The sequence below is a fragment of the Lachancea thermotolerans genome (genome assembly GCF_000142805.1).
Source record: "Lachancea thermotolerans CBS 6340 chromosome G complete sequence".
In the NCBI taxonomy this organism is placed as follows: Eukaryota; Fungi; Ascomycota; class Saccharomycetes; order Saccharomycetales; family Saccharomycetaceae; genus Lachancea; species Lachancea thermotolerans.
In genome coordinates this window covers 1,576,061-1,598,187 of record NC_013083.1, presented here as the reverse complement: position 1 = coordinate 1,598,187, position 22,127 = coordinate 1,576,061, and the positions used below count along the sequence as shown (strand labels likewise).

Sequence of the window (22,127 nt, the reverse complement as noted above, 5' to 3'; positions counted from 1 at the left end):
ACAAGCTCTAGGCCGAGCCAAAGCTCGGACCCTCTCTCATGCTAGCGATGCCCGTTGAGTCTCTAATGCACGTGACTACTATTTCCTTATCACATATCACATATCACATGATCACGAACCACGTGTCAGGCAATAACACGTGATGAAAGCCACAGCGCCGCCTGCTGCCGTAATCACCACACGAGTCAAATTCCAATTTCAGCCAAGAATCCCAGCTTCCGCACGCGACAGGGCAGAGCCATGCAAGTCTTTGATGCATTGACTCGTTCAGTTACGCTTCAGTCACGATTCCTAAATTATGCACTAAAAGTGTGTAGGGCCGCGAGGAGGCAGATAGCACCGCGTCGGTGGCTCCGCTCCATAAACGCCAGAATGCGGCTGTTGAATTACGGGATCGCGGTGTGTACTCGTGGAGCCCACAACCCAGAACAACGTTTATTGAGCTTGCCATACAAATCATACTTCCAATATAATGTGAAAAATTAAGGTGAAAATCTGGAAAGAAAATTTGGTCTATAAAAGAAGCCATCGGTGTACCACACCCACCTAAGTTCGTCTTAGCAGTCGCAGTATCTCAACTCCACAGGACCAATTGTCTCTAGTTGCGGTTGATTCATCACCTCTATCATCCTGAATAATGCCTTACGCCCTTTCCGACTCCCACAAGCAGCTTGTGTCTGCTCACTTGAGCGAATCCGACCCTGAGGTGGAACAGATCATCAAGGATGAGATCGACAGACAAAAGCACTCTATCGTGCTGATCGCTTCCGAGAACTTCACCTCGACCTCCGTTTTCGACGCCTTGGGAACGCCCATGTGTAACAAGTACTCCGAAGGGTACCCTGGCGCCCGTTACTACGGTGGTAACGAACACATCGACAGAATGGAGCTGTTGTGCCAAAAGAGAGCCTTGGAGGCTTTCCACGTCAGCCCAGAAAAATGGGGTGTCAACGTCCAGACCTTGTCGGGTTCTCCTGCCAACCTGCAGGTTTACCAGGCCCTCATGAAGCCTCACGAGAGATTGATGGGTCTGTTCTTGCCCGACGGTGGCCACTTGTCCCACGGTTACCAGACCGACACCAGAAAGATTTCTGCCGTCTCCACCTACTTCGAGTCCTTCCCTTACAGAGTCGATCCTGCCACCGGCATTATCGACTACGACACCTTGGAGAAGAACGCCATCCTGTACAGACCTAAGATCCTGGTCGCCGGTACCTCTGCCTACTGTCGTTTGATCGACTACAAGAGAATGAGAGAGATCGCTGACAAAGTCGGCGCCTACTTGATGGTCGACATGGCTCACATTTCCGGTCTCATCGCTGCCGGTGTGATTCCATCTCCATTCGAGTACGCTGACATTGTCACCACCACCACCCACAAGTCTTTGAGAGGCCCACGTGGTGCTATGATCTTCTTCAGAAGAGGTGTGAGATCTGTCAACCCTAAGACCGGCAAGGAGGTTCTATACGACCTAGAGAACCCAATAAACTTCTCCGTCTTCCCAGGTCACCAGGGTGGTCCACACAACCACACCATCTCTGCTCTGGCTACCGCTTTGAAGCAGGCTGCTACCCCAGAGTTTAAGGAGTACCAAGACCAGGTCCTGAAGAACGCTAAAGCTCTGGAGTCTCAATTCAAGAAGTTGGGCTACAGACTGGTTTCCGACGGTACCGACTCCCACATGGTCCTTGTTTCTTTGAGAGAAAAGGGCGTCGACGGTGCTCGTGTTGAGTACGTGTGCGAAAAGATCAACATCGCCTTGAACAAGAACTCTATCCCAGGCGACAAGTCCGCTCTCGTTCCAGGTGGTGTGCGTATCGGTGCCCCAGCCATGACAACCAGAGGTTTGGGTGAGCAGGACTTCGTCAAGATTGTTGACTACATTGACAAGGCCGTCCAAATCGCCCACGACGTTCAGCACTCTTTGCCTAAGGAGGCCAACAGATTGAAGGACTTCAAGGCTAAGGTTGACCAAAACATCCAAGACCTGGAGCCTATCAAGAAGGAGATTTACTCTTGGGCCGGCGAGTTCCCACTGCCAGTGTAAGTGCTGCGATTCAAACAGCAAATCGCTCAGTTTCATACCTTGACTCAGATTGATTCTGGTCAAATCTGCATTTTCAACAAATAAAGGAATTCTAGGGATATTATTAGATAACTTGTGTAAACTCACATAAATAATTCAACATTGTGTGCTCACTTTCGAACCCGAAGAGTCTCGCTTCCAGTTATTTTGTAATGTCGGTGATGACCTTCTGACTAGCGTCAACACAGTCAACTTTTAGTGGTCTATTAGACCTATTTACTTTCCCCTAAGTCCGATAGCTATCTTTGGCTTGCACAAGCGTACACAAGACAATTGTGAAGAATTTTTCTGGTACAAAGCATATTCTCGCATTCCGGAACATGCAGAGCATCGGGAATTAATGGCAAGCTTAAAATTCTGGGGTGCATCTGCTTCGATGTACTGAATTTCCAAGACACATCGCATAACTTCCGTCCATTTGTCAGACTACCGTAAAAATTACTAACTGCTTGGGATTTTCATCGCAGCAATGCCGCAGCTGGTTAAAAATTTAGCTTGCTGTGTCATCTTTTCGAAGGTTCAATCGTTCAAGTACGTTGCCTACAGAGTTGGTTCCTTTCTCAGTTACCGGAATTTCCTGCACCGGAATCTTTTGTAGTGAGTGGCCACCATGCGTGAAGACGTAATCATCAAGCGAAAAGAATTCTGGGTTCCTAAACAATAGGTAAAAGAATTTGAGATGCTTTGAGAACCAATCTGCTGGAAGAGCGTCCAATGCTTCATTCTTAAAGATGTTGTTAACAGCCGTCACCTGGCCAACACCTTTAGCACCCGAACTCTTGACAACCTTGAGAGCTGACCGCCAAAGATCTAATCCCGCCTGCCTCCACTCATCTTCTCCTGTGATTCGATACAAATAAAAGATTGATTCAATCGCTTCAGCAGACAAGTTGTAGTTAGGCAATGCTCCGTCAATGTATTCAGGTAGTTCCGAGCCTTCGAACCACTGCGCTGCAAACCTGGAAGGATCTGAAGCTTCCTCTCTATTCGATATGACGTAAGCTTTAGACGGTTTTTCAGTTGAGCCTCCTGCAGAGTCGTTGTCGTCGACTTTAACACCGAGAACAGAATCGGCCTTAGTAGCAGCATGCTTGTCGCTAGGAGGCTGTAAAGGATCAAAGCTGCATGGGGCCTGCAGGCAGCGACCGACATGAAGAGCTTCAGGCATAACGCCCAGTAGTTGGAAAGTGTGGCTACACCCTCTCGTAATTCTGGCCCCCAATTCGATGTATTTTTCCTCGTCGAAAAGCTTTCCCATCAAGGCGAATGAGGAGCCCAGAGCACAGCTGGACTGATGCATTGTAAAGTCAGGCATGATCTTGATAACTTTCTCGTTGGTGAGGGCATCATAATGCGATTCTGTGGACAGGGAGTTCACAAAAGCAAGGCTCTTTAAGTCAGGGTTGGGCAGTGCGGGGGTGAATATCATAAGTTCTTTGATCCTGTCAAAGCTATTCACCAAAAGCCTTGTGAATTTCAAATCACTAGTAGGGTCAAAGCCATTGAGAAGCTGGTAAAACTTGGCCATGTTACTGTAAAACGGCAGACTTCTGGAATCTGCAGAATAGAAGTTTCCGGCGTCGGATGCAGGCCGAAACTTATTCGTTTGAAGACAGTGGACATATTTGCCTTTTTGTATACTTTTCATCACTTTAGAGACCTTAGCATGTTCTCCTGAATCCACCTGCTCTTTAGGCAGCAGGACACAACCAGAAGCGTCTAGGATTGTAGGGAAAAGGTATTCTATGTCAAATTCATCGGTAGAATCCCATGCAACGCTGTAAACATGTTCAATAGCCCTTGTATATTTTTCATCCCTTGTCAACTGCGAGAGACGCGAGAATTCCAGAGGAAGAGAGCCGAGCTGGCCCAAATTGGAGTCTTGCAAGGGAAACCTATTTCTAAGCTTGGAGCTCCAAGCAAATTTCAGCGAAGGGATTCTATTCGGCGTGTCGAATCCGGTGAGCAGAAAATCTGCTAGCTCAACAGCTTTTTCAAGAAGTATCGAGTCCCTATGCCTGGAGAGCTCATATGCGGATATTAAAGATCCCAAGATGCGCTCCACATTCTGAGCAAGATCCACAAGTGGTTCCTGAGACTTGCTGAAATCCAGTTTTTCGATGAATGCCAGCGATTTGTTGATTTCTTCGGTTTGGTTAAGCATGTAGAGCATATCTAGAGACTCGAGCAAGGTAGTAGCCCGTGAGAGGCCTGATGACGTAGGATACCTGGAAAGAGGCTTTAATTCGTCGCTTCCAAGCGCCAAGCGGTAGTAAGCCCTCCATGAGTCCATGAACTGCTCTGTGATCTCACCCAGGACCTTTTGATGAGCTTCCGGTTTGTCGGATGAAGAGAAAGTCCGCGCTTGGATGCGCGGTAGAGTCAGCTTGGGCTTGAGACTGAACGTGTTTTCAAACGGCGACTCGTATCGTACTGGGTAGTAAAGCTTGTGTGTTTCGGAGTCCAGGGCCTGGAATTCCTCACCGGAATACAGTGAAAGATCCGACGAGGTATGCAAAATGGGGAAGTACTTGTTCTTCTCGACCAGAACAGTGGGGTTTCGCAGGGGCTCGTCCAGGTCAGGCGCGACACGAGCCGCTGGCTTTGCCGCGATGGCATCGGCGCTCTGCCAGTCAGCGACAGCCGGGACTTCAGGCGTGGGAGGGAGGCCCTGCTTGTGGATTTGGGGCAGCGACTCGTTCTCTGCGAACGAGTTGAGCGTGTTGACCTCGTTTTCGAAGGTGTAGTAGAGAAGTATCGTCACCGTTCCGCACAACACTATCACGGAGCGGACGCGCCGAAAAAGCGAGACGAACATCTTGGTGTGCGGGGCGCTACAGCTGCGGCGAAGAGAAGCAGAACGTCGTGTCGGTGGCGGCAGGATCAAGCGCCTTCAGATTGGTCCTGTTGAGAGCGCCGCTCAGTTTGGATACAGGGATCAGATTATGCAGATGAACGGCATACATCATCTCGTCGTATCCGGTGATGTGTATAAAAAGAAGGAAACTTTCGCGTACAGAAATAGTAGGGTACGGGCATGAAACGACTCGTGCTCCAAGGGAAGCGCGACGAGGCTAGGCTGCGGTGAGCTGTGGCTTCGTCAACAAGGCGGCAGGCCTGGGGACACATTCCAGACACTATACGACCGCGGCTTTTTTGCAGAGCATTCGTGTTCTTTTTCGTACAGGCTAAATCTGGAGTTCGATTCCTTGGCCCCGCGTTTAGTCCCGATTATAAAAAGAGAGCCTGCGGCATGGAAACTGGCTATGGACAAAAAGCACGATAAGATCAATCAACCATGGCAATCACGTGACCATAGGAGAGGAATCGGAAAATCGCGCCGGATCCGCTTCTCAAGAGCCATGGCGCCACATGACCCCACTACAGCAATCAGGCCACCAATTGAACCAGCCTTGCCTCCCCAAGGCACTCATCTCGCAGTCCATCCAAGCCGGTATCTACCAAGCGCCCATCAGAAAGATCTTTTTTTTTTCTCAACGTGCACGAATGCTGATAGTATTTGAGGCGCGCTGCTGCTCAGACGCTGCGCAGCACCAGATAACGTGGCAAATTGCCGGCAGGCGATCGAGGCCTAGGCAGAGATTGACACCAAACTCTCGTTGGCTATCGCGTGTGATTCCAGCCACGCCTAGAGGTCGCAGGGGCGCCCGCCAGAGAAGAGCTATGTGGCGTAAAATAGGGTGTTGGCGGAGAAGAGCCAAGATCTGCTGCCGCAATAACCGCAGGCGGGCGAGAGACTCGCATGAAAGTGCATCGGTACCGTTGCTGATCAATTGGCGCTGCTTTGCGAATCGGCGTCCGACCGCTTCCGGTTGTAATGCTCCTGGTGCATGTCCAGGCACCGGCATGTCGTCAGCATTCGGCGGATCCATCGCCAGACTGGGTCCGGCCGGTGAGGTCCGGCCAGAACTTCGCAAGCACCAACAATCGAGTCCGATGCAGCACGTTGGTACCGCATTACCAACAGTCGCTCTACAGGAAAAGCTCACAGCAGGAACATCCGCAAGACGCACAGGAGCGAGGCAAAGTGGCGTGTACAGCCACAGAACTGTGCTATATGAAATGTCAAGTGGTGGCTTGTGCGTCTAGGCCCTGTCGCGCGCACTTGGCGCTGTTTCCACCGGCTCAAGTGTACCTCGCGCTAGGCGGATCACCAGGCGCACGTGGCCTCCGCGGTCTCGCGCAGAGCGCGGGCTCCGGCCCTTAGCTCTGCGTTTGTTCCGCTCTGCGGCTACGTCATGCCCTCGAGTACAAGGGCTTCCGTGTGCTATGACCGGACTTCTCTGCAAGGCATGAGGCGCACGCCTGCGATGTCGGTCGTTTCTTGTTTGTTCGAAGCCGCGCGGGCGCGTCCCCGCTAATCAATTGAGCTGGCTTATTTAACTGGGCCCGTGACTCGTTTTCCAGCGGCTCATCGCGCACGTAGAGCCCGCCACCAAGCCCGAACCGTCCACCAGACGGTGCGATCTGGGCGTTTGTTCAGAAGAGCTCTAACAGCGACTCCCCATAATGGGCCGACGCGTCGTGCCTGTGAGTCCATTCTGAACGACACAGCTGTTTCAAGTTAAGGTTTCCGCACCGTAGCTTAGATGGCATTAGGTCACTTAGGCGGCAGAAGCTACCGCGATACGTGCGTGCGTTCAGAGCGTGCGTTCAGTCGACAATGCTGCGCACAGCGCTACGCTGCGGTGTACGCGGTTGTTCCTCACGCCCAGTGCACCTAGAGAGTCCCACGCGCAGAAGAACTACGAAGGTGCCGCTGCCCGCGCTCAGGCCGCAGCGGGCACGGGCGGAGGCACGAGACAGGGGAGAAGAGGAGCGCAGCGAGGGGCCTATCACCCCAGTGAGCACTGTAGGCAAGCCGATGTTTACGGTACAGAATGAGGGGAGCGGTGTGCAGCGCTGCTAGACGCTCGTAGTAGTAATGGCATTACCAGGAACGGCGTGCTGCCGGCTGCGCAGCGGGCTGCGCTCCGGGCCCACTGGGCGACGCTCCCGGTCAACCAGGCTTGTTTTTTTATTGTTGATTTTCCATTTGTTCCTTGTACACTTTTTTTAGTTTTTTTTTTTTTTGTTTTTGCTTTCTGTGCTTTTAATTTTTCCTTGGTTCCGGAAAGCGGCCCGTTTGTTAATCATGCATGCGACGAAGGCTCGGGCCCTCGAGCCATAAGCCTGAAAAGCGCGCTGCGATGGGCCGCCTTTAGCAGGGATATACAATTAAGAGAAGCAGGCCCCGAGCGCTCCGACAGGATCTTGTGCATCCTGAGGCCACGACACTGGACCCACACGCATCCGCCTCCAGTGAAAAGTACTCACGTGCCATCAGCACTTCCGGTGGACCCACCGTACACACGAACGCCGTGGAAAGTGAACAGATCCAAGCACCGCGCGCAGCCGAGACTCTTACCGTCCCTCGCACTCTCCTTCACCACAGCCCGCACAGCGCGCGCCGCCCAGCACCGCCCAAGCTTGTGCCACCGCCCGCCTCTGTAGCCCTGTGTCCGAGCGCGCACACTCGCCGCCGCGTCCTCCAGCCCTTCGCATTCTCCCCGACACGTGACACAGCTCCTCCCGAACCTCGCATCCGGACGCCCAGCTTTTCATGAACCATGCGCTGATGCGCAGGCCCGCGCGCACCATCTGACGCAACGAGCAGGACGTGCTCCTGGTCTCGCTGCTCACAGAGCACCGCGACCTGCTGCGCTCCGCGCCGCTTCACCCAGGAGGCCGTGTGCAGAAGCGCTTCTGGGACCTCATTGCCCACGAACTCACCGCCCGTTACCACGTGGTGCGCAACGCCCGCCAGTGTAAAGACCGCTTCAAGCTTTTGCACACGCGTGGCACACGTAACATGCACAATGGCGTCGACCCGCAGACGGGGGTCGATGCACTGTGTCTAGACCTGACCCGCCTGTTCTATTTGGACTCCCGCAACAACATCGCGCTGGCGGACAGCCCAGACTGCGACGTGCCTGCAGAAGCCGCGCCGTCCGCCGCGACCGAAAACGCTGACGACGCGGCGGCACCCAGCACTGCCACAGCAGCGGCTGCTGCTCCCGTAAGCAGCAGCGCCTCGAGCGCAGCGGCCGGCGCCGGCGCAGGCCGCCCTGGATCCAACCGCAGCGGCAGCGGCGTAAGCGTCGTAATTGGCGGTCCCGCGCAGCCTGGGCCGGGACCCCTGCACAGCCTGGCGCACAGCCACGACATGGGCGCCGCCGCCGCCACTGCGAGCCCCATGCCGATGAGCGATATGCGCGAGCCAAGTCCCATCACGTCCGACGACGGACAGCCCGCAATGCCGCTGCTCGCGCCCAGCTCTGCGGCCGTGCCCGCGTCCCTGGCGCCCTTCGCGCCAGACTACACCGATCCGCAGATCCAGCTGCTCATGGACCAGGTGCTCACGCTGGACCGTCAGGTCGCAGACCTTTACGCCCGCATCGACGACCTCGCTCGCAGCATGGACGAGCGCCTAGGCCCGCGCACCTCGCTGCCGGCACACGACCCTGAGGGGCCCAAGCCCGCCGCGCCAGGCCCTTCTCACCCGGCCGCGCCGGCGCCGGCGCCGCCGCGGCGCCCCCCACGTGACGACCCCGTCGCACGTGCCTTCTTCGCGCAGTCGCCGCCGCTGGCGCCGCTGGCGCCGCTTGCGTCTGTGCCCCTGTCTCACACCAGTCCGAACCCGGCCTCGCACCCGCACGCGCACCCGCACGCGCACCCGCACGCACTGCCACCGGCGTTCCGGCCCGCGTTCCCGCCTCCAATGCCCGACTCGGCACCCGAAACCCCGCCCCCGCAGGGTCCGTATCGTCCGCTCGGTCAGCCAGACGCGCGGTCCAGCTCACGTGGGCGCGGCCGGAGCTCTCGCTGAGCGAGGGGAGGCGAGTACGTTGATGACTCTGTAACCGCTCTGTACATATCCAGTCTTACGTCACATATGACACGAATGTAACGAACCTTCTATGCATGCAGTAAATACGCACGTGCGTTCGTTTCCTGCTGTTTCTCGAAGCCTGGTCCGCAGACAATGCAGACGGCGGCGCATAAGGTGCGCGCGATTTTTAATCGGCCCTGCGTGCTGTGTTTGCGTTCCTGCGGTTTTTTTTTTTGGCGTAGGTTGGGGGTTCGCGCCCGCGCGGCGTGCTGCGAGTCGTTTCCTTTTTTTGGGAGGCACCGCCGACTCGGTGCCTACGCTGGTCGCAGTGAGTTTCTTTTGCGCGAGATTCCAGAAGAAGGCCATGTGGCGACGTACCGTAGAAGTGAGTTTTAACCTTCAAATTTACCGTTGCCGTACAACCATCTACGTGCTGTGTCAGGCGTGCCTGCAGCTACGAAAATGCATAGCCGCGAGCGGGTCGCACTATCTGCGGAAGGCTCGAGCTCATGCAGGTCGAGCTATCAAGCGGCTGGGGCAGGTGACATAGTTCGGAGCATCTCTGCACCGCACGGACAATACGCCTACAAGATATAAAAAGGGCGGCGACGCGCCAACTCCGGCGCTCAAGGAATCTGGCCTACTCCGGTAGACATCAGCCCCCACCCTCGCTCTCTCACATGTCTCAAAACGCTTCGGACATCTTAAGGCTGCCCGCCATGGCCTGCAGCGCGGAACAGCAGGTCTCGGGTGCGCCATCGTCGGTGTGCTCGTCGCACTCCAACCTCACCTCGTCGCCCGCGGACTCCGGGGCGAAGCTCGACAAGAGCGAGCAGCCCGGCCTGGCCGTGGCCTGCACGCGCCGCGCGCGCAACTTCTGGTCTGTGCACGAGGACACGGTGTTGGTCGCCACGATCATCGACAACACCGCGTTCCTGCGCGGGCCGGCCAACACGCGCCCGCGCAGCCGCTTCTGGCTGCACATCAGCTTCGAGCTCAAGGTGAGGCACGGGCTCAGTCGTAACAAGCGCCAGTGCCGCGACCGCTTCAACCTGCTCTTCTGGAAGGCGGTGCGCGACCACCGCTCCAGCCGCAAGGACCTAAAAAAGCTGGACCGCCTGCTAGCCCAGTGCTTGACCATCCTCTACATTGACAAGAACAACGTGATCATGCTCAAGGAGCAGGCTCCTTCGTCCGCCGCAACGCCCTGTGCGTCGGTCACTTCAAACGGCACATCTGCCCTCGTACATTCTTCGGTACCGCATGCCAACAGCGGCGGGTCCGCTGCCGCCGCCGCCACGGGCGACGACCCTCTGCATAGCCCTCCGCGCTGCACGCTGAGCCCTACCACGCCCCAGGGCTCACTTGTTGGTTCCTCGGCTGACCTCGCCGACTCCAGCTTCGAGGCCTTTTCCGAGCTAGCCGCGGGCCTGCAGCAGCAGGTCTCCTCGCTCAACCAGCGCGTCGAGGAGCTGTGCGGAATGCTCGCCATGGAGCGCTCCCGCGTGGATTACTTACTTACGGCTCGCACCGGCGTCGAGTCTCCCAGCCTGTACCAACCCCCGCTCCCAATGAGCCACGACATGCAGGTGCAGTGCAGTGCAGGAGTCTCGGCCACTGCCTCGGCCGCCAACAGCGTTTTCGCGCCCCCTGCGAACCAATATCTCGCCATGACATCTCCGTATCTGGCAGTGGCATCCCCATACTCCAGAGCCGCCAACCTGTGATACCTGAGGCCTTTGCATAATGATAGAAACACCACACACATCCTCATTCCGTCACACCCCACGACCCGCGGTTGGAGCACCGGGCGAGCCGCAAACAGTAATCCCGAACTAATTAATACAGCAACAATTACCATATTGGCATATCCGGGGCTCGCCCTGAGGCGCCCCGGACAACTATTGCATTCCCGACGCGCACGAGCGTTATGTACCTACGTACGACCATGTGAACAACGTTTAGATAGACTACAAAACCTGCGCCGCCACGCGCGCTCTCTTGACTTTTCCGGCCCGTGTCACCGGCTCCCCGCAGAATTCCGGCCCGCTGGCGCGCGCCGTGCGGCCGGCACAGGCGTTCCCTGCCGCGACGCTTTTCTAGGTGCCGCGCGTATGCGCGGAATGTACCGGCAAGCATTCTCATCGAACACCGCGGGGGAATGTGCGTGCAGGTTCTAGGGGTCACGTGGGAGAGCTATTCGCGGCTCTGCTAGTGGCAGCTGAGCAAATTAGCACGCATTGCGCACGGCAATACGCATGGCATTGCGCACGGCGTATTGCGCATACAGGGGAATGCGGCGCTCTGGCCAGATTCCGCCCGCATTTTTCGGGAACTCCGCCCGATTTACGCTCTACTTGTGGATTTTCGAAATAACAGCGGGGCTTGTGCCTCCAGCCCTGCGAGCAGGGGCGGAGTCTTTTGCGAAGGGGCCCTGTTGTCGTCTCTTTCCACGTCGGATTTCCCTCTCCTGGGTGTGCGTGTTCCATGCATGCGTCAGCCGCCATCATCGGAGTGTTCATGCTGCGGTTCGCATTGTGCCTGTCGACGACCTCTGCAACGTCTTTGTGGTCACCTCGCAGCAGCTAAAGTCACGGTTACGGGTTTATCGGAAGCGCACTGCGTATTCGCCAATGGCAGGCGGAGGCGTGGATGTGTGGGCGGGTGCCTAGCCAGTGCGTGGCAGCTGCGTCGCCAGGTCCTCACGGGGTGCCACGCGGGCTCATATAGGCATGCGGACTCGCGTAGGCACGCATACGAACCTATAGGTTCATAGCAGGAGTCTATGACTGCTAGAGGGCTCGCGGCGCGACTCCGATAACTCGTGCGGCTGCATGCGTTGCCCTTTGTTGCGTGCTGCTGAACTGCCACAGGCAACGCGCAGGCGCGTTAAGAGTCTCGTCGAAAGGAAGCGCAGATCCATTGTGCGCGGGGCCCTCTACGAGTGACTGTGCGGCGGTGCCTTCTATAGCACAGCGCCGCCGCGTGTGCATGCATCGCAATCGGAATTATTACGTGTAGATGAGAGCGGACTCTATGCCCATAGGCTTTCAACGCCTATCTCACCTTCCGTGCCTTTGTGCCTTGCCGATCCCTTGCCCTTTTCTTGTCCTCGCCCCCACCACGTTCCACAGGTGGAAAAGCCCACTTGCACTCCGGCGTGAAGGCTTCTATATATTGTGGGCGCCAATAAGTGCCAAATTCGTCCCGAGGCTCGTGCGAGGAACATCGCACAACCATGCAAGCTTTGTCCATGGCCCTTCCATTGCAACGCATCGATTCTTCCGTATATGACTTCCAGGCGCTCTCGGACGGCAACTACCTGCCGCTGGACGCCGCCAGCTTCTCGTCTGGCATGGAGCACGACGACGAGCCCGAGTGCGAGCCCGACCACGCGTACGCGCCGGCGCCGGCGCTGCCGGCGCCTGCGCTAGGCCCGGGATCCGAGCATGATCACGTGCGCCATCGCACCCAGTTCACACGCGCGCACGACTCGCTGCTTCTGCACGTCGTGCTCATGAACGGGCACCGCCTGGCGTGCGACCCCAAGTCCAAGTCGCGCCGCCTGTTCTGGCACCACGTCAGCACGGAGATGGCCACCAGCTTCGGCGTCCACAAGAACAAGCGCCAGTGCCGTGATCGCTTCAAGCTGCTGTTCCAGCGCGCCACGTCGCAGAACCAGTTCGAGAGCGACACCGCGCGCGCGCCGCCCACTACGGAGCTCGACCGCCTGCTCCGCACCTGCTTCCACACCTTCCGCTTCACGGAAGCGAAGGAAATAGCGCTGGCGCACGCAGGCCCCGCGCAACACCTACACGTACCGCCAACGGCGCCCGCGACGGCGCCTGCCACGGTATCGCCGCTGCCGTCCTCCGGCATGGCCACAATGATAAACACGCCTGTCTCGCAGCCCGAGTTCTGCGAAAAGGCCACCCCAGCTCCCACAACTGCACCCGCTTCTGCTTCTGCAGTGGCGCAGGGCTCCGCCGCATGGGTACCGTCCCCATCTTGGGAGACTCAGACTGTGCTCGCCAGTATCAGCTCTCTGCAGCGGCAGATCAACCAGCTCTCGTCGCAGATCGACGCGCTCTCCAACGTGGTTAGCATGAGCCGGATGCAGCCCCGCCTCTACCAACCAATGTACACCGGGCCCGTTAACGACTCGATGTAACTGGCTTCATGGCCAGCTTAATGATTTACGTCTACGATTTATAAGGCATCTATATTCAATTCACAAGGCGCGGTGAGCGCGGTAATGTTCTATAGATTCGCATTCCTGGGTGACATTTCTTGCCCGACATTCCCAACCAAGGACTTTTCAGCCGGTGCTACTGAACAAGTATTCAAACAAACATTTCTGAGAGTGTTACCGAAGTTATCGGTTCGAATGATCGGTTCGAACGATCGGTTCGACTTAAACATTCTGAGATGACATTCTGAGTTAGCATTTTTGAGTTAAATTTCGAGTCACTTTTGAGTTATTGTTGAGTGTGACAAGTGAGTTACAAATGAGTTAGTTTTTGGAATTGGCGCCAACGTACATCGCTACCTCTCCCAATACTCAAATTTCTCTAGGATTACAAGCAGGGCTGTCCCCGCAACTCTGTGTTTCCGCCAACGTAGGGCTGGTTTCTGCTTCATGTTTATCTGATACGCTTGCAGCTGTCTGAATATATTACCTGCACACAGTTTCAGTCCCAGTGTCCCCTTTTTTTTGCACAGCATGGCCTCTTCCTACACCGTAAGGGTCAATGACCACGAGTTCCTGAGCGAGTCTGTCATGGATGAAAAGTCAGTCGTATACTTCCGGCACAGCGAGCGGCTGAGCAAGAAAACGCACGGTCTGTCCTGCGCCCTGGCGGACGGCGATCTCGAAGCCCTGGCGGCCCTGGGCCGCGACACTGATGGGTTTCTCAAGCACGAACTCCGCGGACCCGCGTGGCTTGCGCTGCTCAAGTCGCGGCTGCCCTTTGACACCGCCAGTAGCAGCAAGAACGGGGGCGGTGATCCACATCGCGACGAGCACCAGATTGCCCTGGACGTGAAGCGCTCCTTTGGCGATATCAAAGATGACAATGCCAAGGCTTTTTTGCGTCACGCTTTGGAGCGCACCATCGTCAGGGTCCTCCGGGCGTTCCCGCAGCTCAGTTACTACCAGGGCTACCACGACGTCTGCGCCGTCTTCGTCCTGGTTTTCGCCCACGCCAGCGCCCCAGGTGTCGGACACAACCTCAGTGCCTCAACGAGCAGCACGGCTTCTGCAGAGGGTATGGACGCGCCGCACGATTCAGACGGTTCGGACATCTCTGAAAGTCTCAGTTCGAGCTCCATTTCCACAAAGCTTGCCGACGACTCGCTCCTGCTTGTCGACAGTGAGCAGCTCTTCGAAGCCGTGGTTATTTTTACCCTGCTGTACTTGCGCGACTTCATGATGAACTCCCTTACCTTTACGATCGACCAATTGGCTCTCATTCCACTCATAGTCAAGCAAAAAGACTCTTACTTCTATCGAACCTTCCAGCTTGACAAAATTGATCCCTTCTTCGCACTCTCCTCTATTCTTACCTTATTTTCACACGACCTGAGACCTCAAAGCGATGATGCGCCGAGCATTGTATTCCAAGTTTTTGACCTTGTCATTTCCGCGAACTCTATGATGGTGCCCCTTGTTGCTTATAGTTATCTCCTGTTGGCCAAAAAGGATGATCTTCTGTTAAGGTACAAAGAGAATATCGATAACTTCGACAATAGCACCGATCTGATACACGGTGTAATTCAGCAGGAAATGATTGCTGGGTCCAGCGTTCAGCTCTGGAACGACATCCTTGATGCAAGTAGGAATTCTTCTCTCGAACTGCCCAGAGAGTCAAAGAAAATCCTAAACAAATACAGCGTGCTACTAACAAACTCTCGCGGGCCGATACTGTTAGAGGAGGTTTTGACATGGCTATCCAGAGAAATTTGCCTCAATGAATCTGTGGGATCACGGAACGCCAGACTGGACAATAAGAAGTCGCCGGTTCCCAAATGGAGGCTGCTTGCGCAAGGTAGAGGCTCTATCTTAGTAAAATTCTCTCTCTTTATTGGGGTGGCCGCAATCTTATTGAAGCTGTATATGCAGTCGCTTGAAGGGCATCAAGGGCATCGTCGCATCGAGCTGTACTTTGACCAGATAAAATCTCTCAAGTTCCTAGGGCTTACTCAACCACGGAGAGTTTGGCTAGATCCTCTGAAAACCTTGTTGAAGATAGGCCGGACCTAGCTCACACAAGCCTTTCAGAGCACCTCAATCTCTGTATAGAATCCTCTACGTTGACCGTTAGACAAGTAATAATAATACACGCCTGTTTTATCTCTTTTTGAACCTATTCTACATCTATGTCATATATCAACGTAGCGTCGGTAGATATACCCTGCCAGCCTCTGTCACCGCTGGTGCTGATTAGAAAGCGGCAAGTTGGATCAACGTAAAGGTTCGATATCATACCTCCATGATGCCCCGGAACGATCAGGAACGGCACTTTGCTGGATCCGTACTGAGACACGTCATATATTCTTACGTTATCGTAAGAGGCGCATAGAACATGTTTATTGTTAGGCATTGCCCGGACACAGGAGACAGGACCTGATATGCTGGGGAATTTTAAGGTTTTAGATGGATTCAACCCCATTTTCAAGTCGTATTCTTCGACTACAGCATTTCTTCTTCCCGCATATATACGATCACCATCCGTAGACCAGCATGCCGACATGCACCACGGAGGTACTTGATTTCCACGTATCAAATTTAGAGCAGGTTTTGTTGAAATACGGCGGTCCCAAACTTGAACAGAACCGTTGGTGCACGAGGCCAAAAAGGTATTCTCATCGTAAACAGTCCTCAGTGTTGTTTGAGATATCTCGTCTTTGGAAAGCGGTTGACTTTTTGGTCCGTCTTCCGGCCTGGCAGGTTCCTGCGCGCTTTCTTGGGCTCTGCGCTTCTCCTCTTCTTCTTCATCGCCAAAAAGCGAGTCGAGATCATCATCGTCTCTCTTAATTTGAGAGTCCTCTCCTCCAGCACTATCTTCTTTGTTTGTTGCACTGTCGATTACTACAGTTGAATATAACGGTCTAAATTCCAAAGAAGATATTTGTGCGGTAGAGCCTCGAAATTCATTGACACACTGACCCGAGTTCAAGTCCCACTCCAAGATTTGCTTATCCCAACCACCGCTGATAAACTTGCTCTCATCATTGTTGATTTTCAACTGATTAACGGTACTCGTGTGTTTCTGAAAATAGTGTGCTATATGGCCCTCCATATAGCGACACCCTTGCATTGTGATACCTCCGTTTTCGAGCCCACTTAGAAGAAAAAGGCATTCGCTCTGAACATCAATGGCGTGCACTGGCGATACTGCCGGCTCATATTCCTTCCCCGTTTTGGACAGCTTCAGACTATTGCGCTGCTGCGGTACCTCGTTTTCCCAGTAAGAAAGTAGTATCCCTGCATTCGATATAGATTCAACCAAAGAGTGTTTTTGTAGAATTGTGAGGGACAGCTTTCCCTCGATTGTGTTGAGAAAATCGAATTTCCTTACATAACCATCTTGTCCGCCAAGAAATAGGTACTTTAGTCCTTTCGACATTGCCATGCTGTGTACATGAGTCTGGATGGGGATAGCTGCTGTTGGGTAGATTGAGTATACGTCTGCAAGTTTCGCCGAGTTGTGGAGTTGTGTGTAATATTGATGGATCTTCTCGAACGCGGAGGGACCACGGGAAGATTTCTCCTTTGCAATTTCCGAGCTGCGCCCGTCGAGAGTTCCATTGCCGTCCCGCGCTCCCTCTGTATCTTTACGTGCGCCGTTGCCTGCGGCGTCTTGGGTGTCTTCTTCATTCGGGTTTTCGTCATTATCGTCGTTTTCGTCGTTTTCGTCGTCCTCCGCATCCATGTCTTCATCTTCATCCTGGTTAGGATCCTGGCTTTGCTCTAAATCATCGTCCTGATCGTCCTGATCGTCCTGATCGTCTTGATCATCTTGATCGTCCTGTTCATCGTCTTCCTGGTCCTGTTCTTGCTCGTCTCCTCTGCCCGCTATATCTTCCATTTCTTCATCCAATTCCTCGTCTTCCTCCTCTTCTTCCTCTGCAACATGGTTCTCGTTGAGAATGTCACCTACTCCATCCATGGTTGACTATTGCCGGTGATCGTTAGATGTTCTGTTACCAGAAGCCCGTCAATGCTGTGAATACATTCAGCCGATGATATAATAAAGAGCGGCGCCTAAGATATATCATGCTACACGAATATCGAGCAATCTATCGGCCGCCGCTCTTGGTATCGTAACTACAGCCTGGAGTCTCCGAAGTGTGCTCTCAGGATGCCCTGTTTCTCTAAGTATTTACGCGATTTTTCTTTCCCTGCAAAAGAGTCATGTTGGGAAACGAGATACCACGCTCACTTTAGGCAGATCGTTGCGTACAAACGAGAACCAACACACTGCCAATTAGATTATCAAAACAATTGTCTATGCGCCAGGTTGGTTACTGCGATGTCTGCTTGCACTTGCTACGTACTTGGCGTTTGAGAAAAGTGGTTTACAATGTGATGATCGGATATCTGGCTAAATGAATTTGGGTCACCAGCTGATTGAAAAAGGCGTTCATTTGGCTCATGATTCAGGAACCAAAGAACGCAGATGTTGGCCTTCTATCGACTCGCTCAGACTTTCGTCCATCTTACAACTGAACAGGTTACTATATACGAGTATCGCTGGCCTAGGAAAGCAGCGTTGTCTGTGCTAGTAACATGCGCGAGTTAGCACCGCTGATCCTAGCAATCTAGAGCAGTGTGACTACGTGAGAAGAGTCCACAACTGCAGCTTCTTCTCTTTTGTATGGCAATTTTTGTCACATGAGGGAACTGCATAAAAAATAGCGTGTTCGAGAACCTTTGAGATTCCCTGGACATTTAAAGCCTGTGAAAAAAGTGACCTTAAGAGCACCTCAATTGGTCTTTTTGCAACATTTCCAAGTCTCGAATCATGTCTTTAGCTGCCGAGGTCAGGGATCTGACTTACAAGTTTCCCCACAGCGATAAAGCGTCGCTCTGCAACATTGAGATCGAAATACCCTGGAATACTCGCACTCTGATAATTGGGTCCAACGGTGCAGGGAAGTCTACGCTGCTTAAGCTGCTCAGTGGAAAGCACCTGTGCCTCACAGGCAAGATCAGGGTTAACGGCCTTGACCCGTTCAGCCCACACTCAATGCACCAAAACGAGGCCGACGAGTGCCAGATCACGACGTACTTGGGCACTGAGTGGTGTCACATGTCTATCATCCACCGCGACATTGGCGTCCTGGAGCTGCTCGAGAGTATCGGGTTCCACGCGCACCGCGAGCGTGGCGAAACACTCATAGATATCTTAGACGTGGACGTCAACTGGCGCATGCATCGCCTCAGTGATGGGCAAAAGCGCCGTGTGCAACTAACGATGGGCCTTTTGAAGCCTTGGCGTCTGCTGCTACTTGACGAGGTGACTGTGGATCTCGACGTCCGTGCCCGCAGCCGCCTGCTGTCATTCCTAGAACAGGAGACGAAAGCGCGCCGCTGCAGCATCGTATACGCGACCCACATTTTTGATGGCCTTGCCGAGTGGCCCGACAGAGTCGTACATTTGCGCGACGGTCGCATCGTTCAGCAGCTCTCGTACGCAGAAGAAGTACGCTTCAGCCGCGAAGACAGCTCCGTCGTGGAGCACAACGATAACTCCGTCACCATTGGCTACGCCAAGTCATTACACCCGCTGGCGCTGACTTGGCTCTCTCAAGATGAGACATCTAAGAAATGAAATATGATCACTATCCTGCCAATGCCTCCCATTGTTAAGCATTGGTGTTCGATTGTTCTTGTTTTGTTTTCAGAGCCTATAAACGCTGTTCTCGGCCCCGATACGTTCCCGTCGTCCCTAAACGGCGCCAACCGGCCCACTTTCCGCCATTATCGTTCGATTCCCAAGCTTCTCTCGCTTTTAGGAGTTCGTACACGGTGAAGCGTTGGGTGTCGTTTAAGTTCCTCGAGCGACGCCGAAAAAAAAACGAGTGCCAAACGACCGATGTGAAATATATAAGCTTCTCGCGGGTGAAGATAGATCTAACTACAGAGTTGTATCGTTGATATCTGGCTACAGGCAAGGTTCACGGTCTGCAACTAACAAAAAATAAGCCCCAATGGATTTAGTGCTTGAGTTTTTCGACTCCTATGGACTGGACTACGTGTATTCGCGTACTTTGCCTGCGCAGCTGGCGTCCAAGTTCCCCGCGCAGTGGCAGTCTGCCCTGTCGCTAAACCAAGGCCTTGGCAACCTCACCACCGTGGGGACCTCAAACGGCGATGTGTACGGTTACGCGCCATATTTGTTCAAAATGAGCGACTACACCTTTCAGTCGCTGCTGCCTAGATACAACGTCCTGAGACAGTTTCTGTCTCTGACAGTGATTACCACTATTTTCGGGTGGCTGTTGTACTTTTCCGTCGCCACCTTCTCTTACGTATTCATCTTTGACAAGGCTGTGTTCAACCACCCCAGATATCTAAAGAACCAGATGTCGTTGGAAATCAAGCAAGCTATGTCCGCCATCCCTTTCATGGTGCTGCTAACTGTGCCATGGTTTTTGTTGGAACTGCACGGCCACTCCAAGCTCTACATGACAGTCGACACCCAGAACCACGGCATCCGTCAGTTGTTGCTGGAGTACGTGTACTTCCTGATGTTCACTGACTGCGGTATTTACTTGCTGCACAGATGGCTGCACTGGCCTCGTGTCTACAAGGCGCTTCACAAGCCTCACCACAAGTGGCTCGTTACCACACCTTACGCTTCCCACGCTTTCCACCCTGTCGACGGCTACTTCCAGTCCTTGCCATACCACGTTTACCCAATGTTGTTCCCTCTCAACAAGGTTTCATACCTGATCCTTTTCACTTTTGTGAACTTCTGGACTGTAATGATTCACGACGGTGAGTACCTCGCTAACGACCCAGTGGTCAATGGTGCCGCTTGCCACACCGTTCACCATCTCTACTTCAACTACAACTACGGCCAGTTCACCACTCTGTGGGACAGACTAGGTGGTTCTTACAGAGAGCCTGACAGAGAGTTGTTCAACAAATCTCTAAAGAAGAGTACCAAGACTTGGGAGGAACAGATCAAGAAGATGGAAGTCATCAAGAAGCAGGTTGAGGGTGAGGATGATGGCTACAGAGTATACGGTACGGAGGAAAAGTTCAAGAAGATGAACTGAGAATGTGAGATTAGCACTGCAAGCTCAGTGCCTCGGCTCTTCAATTCATGTAACGCTTTATGACCTTTTCGCACCCTGCACTCTTTAACATACATAACTTCAACATGACTTCCCACGTTTGTTAGTGATATATTGTAACCTAAATATGAAGGAGGCAAGTTTGGTGTTTATGGGCGCCGGATGCCTGCGATTGATTGACACAGCTACTCTCACCTTCTGTCGCCCTTGGCAGTATTGCTTCGTTTAAGTGCGACACGTCAGGCGTGATTAGCATATACCACAAATCAGGCACTTTGATCATCTAACGGACTACATGCACAGGCCCTGCGTTTCGAACTTTACCGATTTCGCGTGCTTTCCCAATGACTGCAGATGTTGGAGAGCTGGTAGCGTCTACAAAGTTCTCAAGTATTAACAAACTAGGGGCATATGCATACAAGAACACGCTTGTCGAAACGGTAGTGAAGCCGCATGATCCTATGTGCGAGCTTGCCATACTTAAGAAGTTACAAGACCCTGGCAGCCCATATGTAATTGAACTGGTCTCTTCTAAGGTCTCTCAGGGAGTGGTAACTCTTGGCTTTCCTTACTACAAGCAAAATATGTATGAATACATGCGTGCTCAGTATCAAAAGCGCCGGTGGAACCCTTACCTGCTGGCTACCCAAGAGCAAAGCACTCTACAGCTGTCTAATAAGTTGGATGCTAATCTCGCGGTCGAGTATTTTAGGCAGCTTGCGCATGCTCTGGCATATATTCATTCAAAGAAGGTAATTCATCGCGATATAAAGCTACAAAACGTTATGGTAGATACAGAGGCTGGGGATAACGCGCCTCACCTTGTTTTGATAGATTTTGGGATTTCATATGACCTTGACAACCCGCAGGAGCCCGCAGATGCTAAAATTACCGATGTTTCGACATCGATTTACAAAGCACCCGAACTTCTGTTTAGTGTCAAAAACTACACATACGCGGTTGACATTTGGGCGCTATTGGTACTTGTATCTCAGCTTCTTCAGTCTAATAGTACGAGCGAGAGATACGTCCCTGCTTTCGTGGAGGACGGCTCCGAAGGATCAAACCTTGGGAGCGACATCCGGTTGATTTCCTCGATTTTCGAGCAACTAGGCACACCAACATTGGAACAATGGCCGGAGGTACGTGACCGTGGCTCTCCCGCATTCGCTGGTATGTTTGGAACTTCGGGAGATGGTCGGTACGTTTTAAACCGATCAAAACCAGAGTGTTTTGACGCTTGTATGCGCCTTTTCCCGAAGCTTGAGGAGCTGAGCGAGCCCATAAGATCCAGTGTGATTGAATGCTTGCTTAGGATGATGCCGTTTGAATCCACTGAGCGAGCGACCGCGAGCGAGCTTGTTGACTTGCTTGCAGAATGCCAAACGTGATAATTTGAGAGCACGTCGAACACTACGTTTAGGTTTGAAACTTTCTTTCTAGCTCAAGGAACCTCACCAACCCATTTACGCGCTGGAGCTCTCTAGAGTTGATGAGCTGTTGCCTTGTTAATTCTTCCACTGTTGCGTCTCTACTCCGGCGGGGCTTGGTTGGGGACTGGGTAGCGGCGCTCTTCAGCTTTTTGGCTCTTGCATCGTTCCAAATTCCGGGAGTTGACGGGGTCGTTGGAGACCGCTTGTGTGCGGAGGCTTCAGTCATCGCGGATGATAGTTACCTCGAAGAAGAGGGGCCGTTGAGCTTTTGTGAGAACATTTTAAAGCTAACTTTCACGTGACACGCCCAACTCAAAGTGTCGGCGCCAGCTTTTGGTAATTACCTCCTCGTAGCTTGCATAAGTGGAACACTCTTGAGAAGCCGCGCTGTAAATACAAGCGAAGGCTT

At 53.4% G+C, this 22,127-nt stretch overlaps 12 protein-coding genes across 12 annotated transcripts; 9 read left to right on the top strand and 3 right to left on the bottom strand.

The window, feature by feature from the left end:
• Positions 1–637: 637 nt before the first annotated feature.
• SHM2 (glycine hydroxymethyltransferase SHM2) lies at positions 638–2,047 on the top strand (the record flags this gene model as incomplete). Its single annotated transcript, XM_002555784.1, has 1 exon — positions 638–2,047. One exon carries the CDS (start codon positions 638–640, stop codon positions 2,045–2,047), a length of 1,410 nt encoding a protein of 469 aa, XP_002555830.1.
• A 529-nt stretch (positions 2,048–2,576) lies between these two features.
• MNL2 (putative mannosidase MNL2) lies at positions 2,577–4,904 on the bottom strand (the record flags this gene model as incomplete). Its single annotated transcript, XM_002555783.1, has 1 exon — positions 2,577–4,904. One exon carries the CDS (start codon positions 4,902–4,904, stop codon positions 2,577–2,579), a length of 2,328 nt encoding a protein of 775 aa, XP_002555829.1.
• A 554-nt stretch (positions 4,905–5,458) lies between these two features.
• On the top strand, positions 5,459–6,196 carry KLTH0G18458g (KLTH0G18458p; the record flags this gene model as incomplete). Its single annotated transcript, XM_002555782.1, has 1 exon — positions 5,459–6,196. The coding sequence occupies one exon, from the start codon at positions 5,459–5,461 to the stop codon at positions 6,194–6,196; it is 738 nt and encodes a 245-aa protein (XP_002555828.1).
• A 1,762-nt stretch (positions 6,197–7,958) lies between these two features.
• Positions 7,959–8,975, top strand: KLTH0G18436g (KLTH0G18436p; the record flags this gene model as incomplete). Its single annotated transcript, XM_002555781.1, has 1 exon — positions 7,959–8,975. The coding sequence occupies one exon, from the start codon at positions 7,959–7,961 to the stop codon at positions 8,973–8,975; it is 1,017 nt and encodes a 338-aa protein (XP_002555827.1).
• Positions 8,976–9,658: 683 nt separating this feature from the next.
• On the top strand, positions 9,659–10,705 carry KLTH0G18414g (KLTH0G18414p; the record flags this gene model as incomplete). The annotated part of the gene is made up of 1 exon (XM_002555780.1): positions 9,659–10,705. One exon carries the CDS (start codon positions 9,659–9,661, stop codon positions 10,703–10,705), a length of 1,047 nt encoding a protein of 348 aa, XP_002555826.1.
• A 1,511-nt stretch (positions 10,706–12,216) lies between these two features.
• Positions 12,217–13,149, top strand: KLTH0G18392g (KLTH0G18392p; the record flags this gene model as incomplete). Its single annotated transcript, XM_002555779.1, has 1 exon — positions 12,217–13,149. One exon carries the CDS (start codon positions 12,217–12,219, stop codon positions 13,147–13,149), a length of 933 nt encoding a protein of 310 aa, XP_002555825.1.
• Positions 13,150–13,701: 552 nt separating this feature from the next.
• GYP8 (GTPase-activating protein GYP8) lies at positions 13,702–15,240 on the top strand (the record flags this gene model as incomplete). The annotated part of the gene is made up of 1 exon (XM_002555778.1): positions 13,702–15,240. The coding sequence occupies one exon, from the start codon at positions 13,702–13,704 to the stop codon at positions 15,238–15,240; it is 1,539 nt and encodes a 512-aa protein (XP_002555824.1).
• Positions 15,241–15,343: 103 nt separating this feature from the next.
• SPT8 (SAGA complex subunit SPT8) lies at positions 15,344–17,149 on the bottom strand (the record flags this gene model as incomplete). The annotated part of the gene is made up of 1 exon (XM_002555777.1): positions 15,344–17,149. The coding sequence occupies one exon, from the start codon at positions 17,147–17,149 to the stop codon at positions 15,344–15,346; it is 1,806 nt and encodes a 601-aa protein (XP_002555823.1).
• An 855-nt stretch (positions 17,150–18,004) lies between these two features.
• CAF16 (putative ATP-binding cassette family ATPase CAF16) lies at positions 18,005–18,814 on the top strand (the record flags this gene model as incomplete). Its single annotated transcript, XM_002555776.1, has 1 exon — positions 18,005–18,814. One exon carries the CDS (start codon positions 18,005–18,007, stop codon positions 18,812–18,814), a length of 810 nt encoding a protein of 269 aa, XP_002555822.1.
• Positions 18,815–19,193: 379 nt separating this feature from the next.
• On the top strand, positions 19,194–20,267 carry ERG3 (C-5 sterol desaturase; the record flags this gene model as incomplete). The annotated part of the gene is made up of 1 exon (XM_002555775.1): positions 19,194–20,267. One exon carries the CDS (start codon positions 19,194–19,196, stop codon positions 20,265–20,267), a length of 1,074 nt encoding a protein of 357 aa, XP_002555821.1.
• Positions 20,268–20,629: 362 nt separating this feature from the next.
• On the top strand, positions 20,630–21,676 carry CAK1 (cyclin-dependent protein kinase-activating kinase CAK1; the record flags this gene model as incomplete). Its single annotated transcript, XM_002555774.1, has 1 exon — positions 20,630–21,676. One exon carries the CDS (start codon positions 20,630–20,632, stop codon positions 21,674–21,676), a length of 1,047 nt encoding a protein of 348 aa, XP_002555820.1.
• A 28-nt stretch (positions 21,677–21,704) lies between these two features.
• KLTH0G18260g (KLTH0G18260p) lies at positions 21,705–21,944 on the bottom strand (the record flags this gene model as incomplete). The annotated part of the gene is made up of 1 exon (XM_002555773.1): positions 21,705–21,944. One exon carries the CDS (start codon positions 21,942–21,944, stop codon positions 21,705–21,707), a length of 240 nt encoding a protein of 79 aa, XP_002555819.1.
• Positions 21,945–22,127: the final 183 nt, after the last annotated feature.